Source organism: Scyliorhinus torazame, chromosome 18, assembly GCF_047496885.1.
Source record: "Scyliorhinus torazame isolate Kashiwa2021f chromosome 18, sScyTor2.1, whole genome shotgun sequence".
Classification (NCBI taxonomy): Eukaryota; Metazoa; Chordata; class Chondrichthyes; order Carcharhiniformes; family Scyliorhinidae; genus Scyliorhinus; species Scyliorhinus torazame.
This window is the reverse complement of record NC_092724.1, coordinates 19,445,800-19,455,171: the sequence shown is the minus strand read 5'-3', so window position 1 is coordinate 19,455,171 and position 9,372 is coordinate 19,445,800. Positions and strand designations below refer to the sequence as shown.

The following is a 9,372-nucleotide window of genomic DNA, read 5'->3' as shown; positions in this document are numbered from 1 at the left end:
CGTCCCGCCCTCCCCAGCTCCGATTGGCTCCCGCTACCAATCAGCTCTTAAAGCGGAGTCGCGCCAAGTTCATTCCTGGTTTAATTTGGTCCAATGACTCATATTCCGTTTATAATCCATTTGCATTTTATTTAATGCAGGATTTGTTCCTGCTTCATCCTGTTATGGGAACCGACAACCATTTTATTCTGCAGGCAGAAATAAATTAAAATTTCGAATGAATGGTTAGTTTAGTTGTTGGACTGGCATCGCAGGATTGTTACAGCACGGGAGGGCCATTCGGCCCATGATGTCTCCATTACCTCTCGGAATGAGCAATTCATCCAGTGCCATTTCCCCACCTTCCTCCCATAACCCTGCACATTTCTCCTTCTTGAGTTCAGATAATAATCCAATTCCTTTTAAAATGCGCTCATTTAACCTGCCTCCACCACACTCTCAGTCAGGGCATTCTAGATCTTAAACACTTGCTGGATGAAAACGTTATTCTTTATGTCTCCACTTATTCCTTTGCCAATTACCTTAGATTTATGCTCTCCTACTCGTGATCCTTTTTTAAAAACATTAATTCATGGGATGCGGGCAGCACTGGCTGGGCCAATGTTCATTGCACATCCCTGAGGGCAATAAAAGTGTCATATGTAGGCCAGACTAGGTAAGGGCAGCAGATGTTCTTCCCTACAGGACATTAGTTAACCAGATGGGTTTTTACAACAATTGACAATGGTTCCATGGTCATCATTAGACTTTTAATTACAGATTTTTATCAAATTCAAATTTCCCCATCTGCCATGGTGCGATTCAAACACAGGTCCTCAAAGCATTTGACAAAGAGTCATCCAGACTCAGAACATTAGCTCCCTTCTCTCTCCACAGATGCTGTCAGACCCACTGGGATTGTCCAGTATTTTCTTGTCATTGATAAAGTGATGGTGAGCTACTCTCTTGAACTACTGCAGTCCATAAGTTGTGAAGTTCATAAGATTTAGGAGCATTTGGTCCTTTGAGTCTGCTCCACCATTCAATCATGGCTGATCTTATCATGGCCTTAACTCCACAGTCCTGCCCATTTTCCATAACCCTTCAACCCATTACCAATTAAAAATCTAAGTCCTCCTTAAATTTACTCACTGTCCCAGCAATCTGGGGTAGCAAATTCCACAGATTCTCAACCCTTTGAGAGAAGTAGTTTCTCCTCAACTCTGTTTAAATTTGCTACCTCTTATCCTAAAACTATGACCTCTCATTCTAGAATACCCCACAAGAGGAAACATCCACTCCACATATACTTTATCCATGCCTTTTATCATCTTGAATACCTTGATTTGATGTATTCCATCACACATGACTTGTACGTTGGACAGGCATGAAGAAGCCAGGAGTAGAGCTATTTGCCACAGGATTCCCAACAACTGAACTCACGTTTTTATTTGAAATTTGACTTTGTTTCTGTCTACAGATTAAAAGTTTGCTGGTTCCCAGAAATACAGCATTAAAGGAAAACGGAATATAAATCATTGGTCCAAATCAAAACAGTAATACATTTCTTAGGCGCCTGCTCTCCTGGCCAAAGTTGTGGTGTGCCTATGCAAGTAAATAGCTATTTTATTTGTTGCTGGGATGTGTTGGCGGTCTTTTGAGGTTGATCAACTTAATATAAGAACAGAAACAAGCTCAGAGACAACTTAAAAGGGGACGCTCCTGGTAGGGGCACTGCCCGAACAAAACAAAGAGCAACAGAAACTTGCCAAATATCCAATCAAAATCTATAAAGCAATCCAGCCTCTACGGTGGCCACCACTTCGATGGTGCCCATGACACCGCATGCTCCCTCTCTAGGGACACCCGGTCGCAAACATAGCAGCGGAAGAGCGGCAGAAAGTCTGGCCGGATGACACCCTCAGTCGCCTGCTGCCTGGACCTGGTGATGGCGAGTTTTGCCAGGCCCAGGAGCAAGTCCACCGCTTTCCCTGCCTTTTTCGCACCGGGTGCCCATAGATCAGGTGCGTGGGACTGAAGTGCAAACAAAACCTCAGCAAAAGGGTAGTCAAGAGACTAAAAAGGGAGTAGTGCAGCCTAGAACATTGAATGTAGAAGTGCAGAAGGAGGCCATTCGGCCCATTGAGTCTGCACCAACCCACTTAGGCCCTCGCTTCTACCCTATCCAATCCACTTAACCTGCATGTCTTTGGACAGGGAGGAAACCGGAGCACTCGGAGGAAACCCAAACCAGAGCACTCGGAGGAAACCCATGCAGACGCGGGGAGAACGTGCAGACTCCACACAGACAGTGATCCAATGGGGGATCGAACCTGAGACACTGGCGCTGTGAAGTCACAGTGCTATCTACGTGCTACTGAGCTGCCCCTTTTGTGTTTGTGATACTCTGGGCTTCGCACCGCAACAGCTGCTTCCCTGTGACGTAATGCAAGCCCCGCCCCTTGATCAAGGCCACACCCCGCTCAGCTAGTTCCCCGCCCCCTGCCAAGCCACGCCCCCGGCTCCTCGCGCGTAGACCGCGCCCCTTTTACAGGCCACGCCCTTCCGCCCCGCCCCTCGCACTGACACCGCATCTCTCTGCACAGGCCCCACCCTTTCCGCCCAGGCCGCGCCCCTCTCCGTCTCAGTCCCCGTCCCTTTGCACAGGCCCCGCCCTCTCCACCGCGGTCACGCCCCAGTCCGCCCTCCCTTCCGTCCCCGTCCCGTCCCCCAGGCCGCCCCCATCCCCCGCGCTGCTCCAGGCAATGGCCCCGCCCCTCTCCCCAGGCTCCGCCCCAGTTCTCGGCCGGTCTCGCGGCCTCTCGCGATGTTTGTGGCGGATGCGGGTAAGATGGCGGCGGTTGGCGCTAGCGGCCCTCAGCAGCAGCAGCCGCAGCCCCAGGCGCAGCCCCAGCCTCAGCCGCCCCAGCAGCCGCCTCAGTACACGGATGCCTGGTATCTGGCGTTGCTGGGCTTCGCCGAGAACTTCCGCACAGCCAGCCCGCCCAAGATCAAGCTGTGTGTGCACTGCCTGCAGGCCGTCTTCCAGTTCAAGCCGTCGCAGCGCATCGAGGCCCGCACCCATCTCCAGCTCGGCAGTGTCCTCTACCACCACACCAAGAACACCGAGCAGGCCCGCTCGCATCTGGAAAAGGCGGTGAGCTGGACAGTACCTGTGCTGGGGGCGTCTGGGCCGCTCTCTGGGGGGAGGAGGTGGTGGGAAAGCTTCACATTAGGAGCCAGAGGCTGAGGGAAGGGGGGGGGGGGGGGGGGATAAACAATCCAAACAATCTGCCTGAAAAATCCCTTCCTCGACCCACGGCCTGGGCATCCCCTGGGCATCAGCAGGGATATGGGAGAGGGGGCAGATTTCCCCTCGAGGCAAGTTCACCAAACATCAGACAAAAGAAGTTCCCAGCATGAAAGATGATAATGTGAAATAATAGAAGTAGCAGGAAATAAAAAGGAATGGTGGTGGAGAATGAGTAGATAAAATGTAGAGAAGACCCAGTAGATTAAGCAGCACTGTTGTTATGGAGGCAAAGGCATCAAGATCACAAAAACCGCACTGCGACCATTGATCTGTTGGTTTGTATTTAGCAATATTGTTGGAGATGTGAATGCTGACCGGGACGCTGAAATGATTATTGTCAACAGACACCAAAAGGAAAACTTGCTACAGGAAATTCTGATGTGAAAGTTTCTTTTTAAAGGCCATCGTCACCTGGGAAGAGAGACAGTAGATTAGCATTGTGGCTTAGTTTGGGACCTGTTATCCTTGAAACTTCAGCTTTGTTTTGCCCCTGCCATGTTCTTTTTATATAGCTGTAGTATATGTTCAATATTGAAAATTGAAGTGAAATGATGCAGGTCAGATTTGCATAATGCTTCAAATAAAACCCACCAAATCTTAATTTGTGGAGTGAGAACTTGTTTAAAAATTGGCACTACCTGGATTTTTAAAAAATGTTTCACAGAACTGTGTTTAGAATGCTGTGTCTGTTTTTGAATATTTTGAGCATTCCTGTATTTTTGCTACCTCATTGTTATTATTCATGTAATCAACTGTGTTTAGTTTGTGCGTAAATGTGCAGTCAGAGTTGGAGAACTGAATCCTCCTCCTTCAGGTAGCATCCCGAAGAGTGTGTTGACAACCAGGATTGGTCTATGATTATGCTCAGCAAAGAACTGCAGTGGATTCCCATTGCATTCAGCAGTGTGGCTGACCAGGAAACTCTTCTGCTCTGGTCACCTGCTATTGGGTGCATTGGAAGAATTTACAGGTTGATAATTAACATGTTTGGCTACATTATTAACGCACCTTCAATGGCCATCAGGTCCTGAAATGGGACTAGAACCCAGAGCTTCTGGTCCAGATGCTACCACTGAGCCACAAGACCTCCCAGAGAACTGAATCATAGGATCTTAATAACACAGGAGGAGGCCATTCAACCCATCATGTCAAATTGAAAGAGTAACCAGACTAGCCTGCGGAGAAAGGATGGAATATAAGGAGAGATTGTCGTAATAGATTATGTGACGTATTTATTGCAGCAAGGGAACCAAATGAGGCAGAGGAGAACTTTGAGAGTAAAAACCCAGGACGTCAACGAGTGTTATGAAACAGGAAAGCAGAATAAACCTATTTCATTCTTTCAGCATTTAAAAAAAATCTTTTTGCTTTATTTCTTTATTCACAAGGTGTGGGCTTTGCTGGCAAGGTCAGATTTATTGCCCATCCCTAGTTGCCTTTCGGAAGACGGCGACAAGCTGCCTTCGTGAACCATTGTAGTTTGTTTGGTGCTTTTAGATTGAGAACCCCAGGATTTTGACCTTACGATGGTGAAGGAATGGCGATATATTCTCAAGTCAGGATTGTGTGGACTTGTAGGGGAACTTGCAGACAGCTGTCCTTGTTCTTCTATATGAAAGAGGTTTGGTGAAGGAACCTTGACAAGTTGTTACCGTGAGTCTTGATAGATAGCTTACACTGCAGTCATGGTTCATCTGTGGTGGAGGGAGTGAACATATCAGGTGGTGGATGAGCATGGGGCTACTTTGTCTTGACTGGTGTCAAGATTTTTGAGTGTTGTTGGCACTCATCCAGGAAAGTGGAGCATATTCCATTACTGCCTTGGTGAGTCTCTTGAACAGAAAGTAGATTCTGAATGTCATAGTTGGTGTTAACCCCTTGACCATTTTTGAAAAGTTTGCTGCTTATTTAATTACAAGTTTGTAATTCTAAACAGATCTTTCAACCAGGATTCAAATTAAAGATCAATTACTAGAAAAATCTTGGTTCAAAATGTATATACATTAATTAGAATTTATTATACTTCTGTTCATTGGACATTAAGCCATTCTCTTGTTTCCAAATAAATGAATGGTCTTTGCTGTTCTCTGAACTTCTAATTCTCACAGTGCCACATTAGAGATTAAAATCACAGATTAAAATTACACTGTTACAATTGACAACTTATTCCTTGGACAAGTACATCACTTTGCTGTCAATTGGTACAAATTAAGTTAGGCATACTAAGCGAATCCAACATATTATTTCTGGGTGCCAGCAGAACAAGAATGGAAATGTTATTGCTTATTTCAAATTGATCTGATCCCAGGAGATTAGAAAGAACTTGCAGTGACATTGTCTTAACACTCTCAGGAAGCTCCAGTTAAGTATATCACACACGGGTAAAGTTTGGGTGAGAAAGATGCTTGCTTTGTTCTAAATGAGATGTTTTAAAAAAGTTACTGACAGTGTTTTGGATCCTCGAGCACTCTTCGAAGAAGAAAGATTTCCAGGTAGATAAACTGGATGTCGATCCCATGACTGCCACAAAGTAACTTGTCATATTCGCCTTTACAACAGTTCCCACTCTTCAAAACAAGTTAAGAGAATGAAGCAGTTTGAAACATTTCAATGTGAGAAAACATCATGGAAATTTATGTATTGTTTCTGGTGCTTCGTGAAAACATCATTTATACCCCTGCCCCTCCCACTTTACATTTTAAAATGACCACAACCCTTCACCAGAGTCATTGTTCAGAAGCTGGTAATGTGAAATGTTTGCCTAGCCCGTACCCAATTCCAGGCACCACTGAGCCAAACTGACATGTTTAGAGTATGGCACAGCAGAGATTTAAAAAAAAAATTTTGAGTATCCAATTCATTTTTTCCAATTGAGGGGCAATTTAGTGTGGCCAATCCACCTCCCTGCACATCTTTGGGTTGTGGGTGTGAAACCCAAGCAGGCACAGGGGGAATGTGCAAACTCCACACAGACAGTGACCCAGGGCTGGGTTTCGAACCCTGGTTCTCAGCGCCGTAGATAGCAATGTTAACCACCACTGTGCTGCCCTGAGGCACAGCAGAAATGAGCAATGAGCGCAGAGCAGGGCATAAACAATTGTTATCAAAAAGGAGTAGAAGAAAATCAGAGAATCAGCTGCTGGAGTGTGATTGTGGTGGTTTGGGAGAGATGTAAGTGGTAATTAAATTTTAATTTCATGATGGTAATAAAGAGATTTTGAAAACGCTGCCCCATGGTAAAGGCATAAGCTACATATTTTCTTTCCGTCTTTATTCTTGTGGCTCTCGGAATCATCCACTGTCGATAGTTGGTTGGTGCGGCAGATCCAGCCTAATGCATCATTTGTGAGTTGTGTGAGGAGACCCCCATTATTTATTTCATGTGGGGAAATACCAGGTCTCTCTCTTCTCCCCCACACCCCATACTGACCACATCTGAGAACTAGAGCTTGCTGTGAGGATTGAAAGTGTGAACTAGATGTCCACAGCGCAGAGTGATGGTGTCTCACTAACACGTTAAAACATCAAATTGCTGTAATTCCTTAAGGTATCTGGGAGCGAAATTCTCCTGGTCTGGTTTTTTAAAATGACCTTTAACCCTCTGTGTAGTGTATGATTGAGTTACTTTTCCATGTATCTTTTATGAGATTATTAATGTATTGCTGGAAAATTTGAAGTTGGTTGGTAATGATTATGCACAATTTTACCTTCACTTCAGCTATCAATAATCCATATTGTTCCAACCAATGAGTATTTTAAAAATAAATTTAGAGTATCCAATTTCTTTTTCCAATTAAAGGATAATTTAGCATGGCCAATCCACCTACCCTGCATATTTTTAGGTTGTGGGTGTGAGACCCATGCAGACGTGGGGTGAATGTGCTAACTCTACACAGACAGTGACCCAGTGTCGGGATCGAATCCAGGTCCTCGGCGCTGTGAGGCAGCAGTGCTAACCACTGCCCACCGTGCTGCCCAATAATGATGTTTGCATATAGCCAATTTAATGTGGTCCCATGACAGCAGCAATCTTCCAATGCCAAATAGCCAATCATTGTGTGTGAGCTGGGGCAGTGTGTGTTTGACAAGGGTGGGGTCAGAATAGCAGAGTGAAATATATGGGCTGGTAATTCCCCCAGAAAGTGATCTAGAGTCGGGAACCCTGACTGATCTATTGCCCTTGCCCTTAATCTGGCAGTGAAACTGTCTGTGATACTTCATTGGTGTGTTGTTTTGAGATTGCTGTCTCAACGCTGATTAGGGATTGAACCTGGCCTATCCAGCTCAGTGTTGCATTCCACAACGTGCTTATTAATTGAGCCATTGGATTGGGATTTGTAATTTAATCTCCTTGTGTTTCAATGGAGAGCCTCTGTTTTGGTGTGATCAGAGAGTCCCTTTCACAGTCTTGTCGGCATTTTGTAATTTGAGTTTAGTTTCTATTGGTGATATGAGACCTTGTTGCTTTCACTTTGCAGCTTGTGGTTTCAGTATTTGGTGATGTAAAGTCTGTATAATACAGATTCTTATAGTACTCTGTTGCTGTAATGATGCTGGTTAAGTTGGTGCTGCATCACTTTTGAGACTGGTGCAAGGTGGATCTGCTACCCCTACACACATGCATGTGTGTACATCATGCATCTTAAGTGAGAAATAATTGTTATTGCATGTCATAGTGCAATTAAGCTTGAATCTTGAGCATTACACATGGTATTTATACATATTAAACATGGCAGAATATCTCATGGACTGAATTCAGACATTGAGGTATTAAATATACTTTTTAAACAACTTTGTCTCGGAATACGGTCTTGGAGATATTAAATTAATTAGTTTGCAGAGTTTCTTTGGGGTGAAAGCTTAGCAGGAACAGTGTCCTGTATTGTCAAAGCTGTTGCATTGACAGATAGCTACCATGTGTTGTTGCCTGTTCCTTTGCTGTTTTTAGACTTGCTATGATTATGTTCGTTCTCTGCTTAGAGAGACCACCTTCCAGGCAAAATGGTTTACAGACCAGTTTGTTCCTAGAGCAGATTTTTAGAAATGTATTAATTTCCTCTTCAGGTGCGGGTGCTACTGGAAAGACTCCAGTTTGTTGCCCTGGGGAGATTGTGGTGGCTTTCTCCGTGAGTTGCTGCAGTCCTTTATGCTGATGGTTCTTCTGCAAATGATTAGTGAATTCCAAATTGGATTTAACCAACATTCTCAAACCCAACAACTGAGTGAAAAGGTTCCATTTCATTTCAGCTCTGGATCTTTTGACAATGATTTTAAATCTCTTGCCTCTGGTTATTGACAGAGGATGCAGGCTTTCTTTAACAAAAGCAGAAAATACTGGACAATCTCAGCATGTCTGACAGCATCTGTGGAGAGAAAAGGGAGCTAACGTTTCGAGTCTGGGCGACTCTAAAGCTTTCTTTATCTAGTCTATCAAAATTCATCATCTTAAAAACTTCAATGAGGCCACATTGTGTTCTGACAAGAATAATTCAATCATTTCCAACCTCTGTTGTTGAAGTCTCATTCCTGCTAACAACCTGGAAATTTTCCTCTAAAGATTTTCTATCTCTCCTGAAGAATAAAGTGGGGTGTCTAGAATCTCTAACTTATGAATCGAGCTGAAGCAGTGGTGATGATGCGTTGTCCTTTAAAGACCTAGATGAAGTTCAAACCACCCATAAGTCTAAAAAATAATCTGAAGTCCAAATGACAGGTCCCAGGAACTGAGGTTTAAAAGTGTAGATATGTCAGGAAATAATGATTCGGCAGCATCAAGGTTGGTTTTTTTAATTCATGAAGATGTTAGAAAGTAAAGCTTAATTTATGAGAAGGAAAGATGGTTCTAAGTTCTGTTGGTGAGCGAATTCACTTGTGGAGTGAGATTGGTGTTGAGGTCTTTTATTTTGGAAAAAGTAACTGAGCTCAGCATAACAAATGTGATTAATTGACTTTTTTCCTTCTCTTTCAGTGGTTAATATCCCAACAAGTATCCTTTTTTCCCAAAAGTTCATGCCTAAACTTCTAGCCAATTGCAGTGTCTTCTGTGAAGAGAAAAATTATTTTGAAGTGATGCTACTACA

At 44.1% G+C, this 9,372-nt stretch overlaps 1 protein-coding gene across 1 annotated transcript in view; it reads left to right on the top strand.

Annotated features, from left to right (window-relative positions):
* The first annotated feature begins 2,806 nt into the window (after window positions 1-2,806).
* Window positions 2,807-9,372, top strand: part of mau2 (MAU2 sister chromatid cohesion factor) — a 63,813-nt gene continuing 57,247 nt past the window's right edge. The window contains exons 1-2 of the mRNA XM_072482315.1: window positions 2,807-3,136; window positions 9,261-9,278. Of these exons, the coding sequence (XP_072338416.1) occupies window positions 2,807-3,136; window positions 9,261-9,278 (348 nt within the window). The remainder of the gene's footprint in view (window positions 3,137-9,260; window positions 9,279-9,372) is intronic.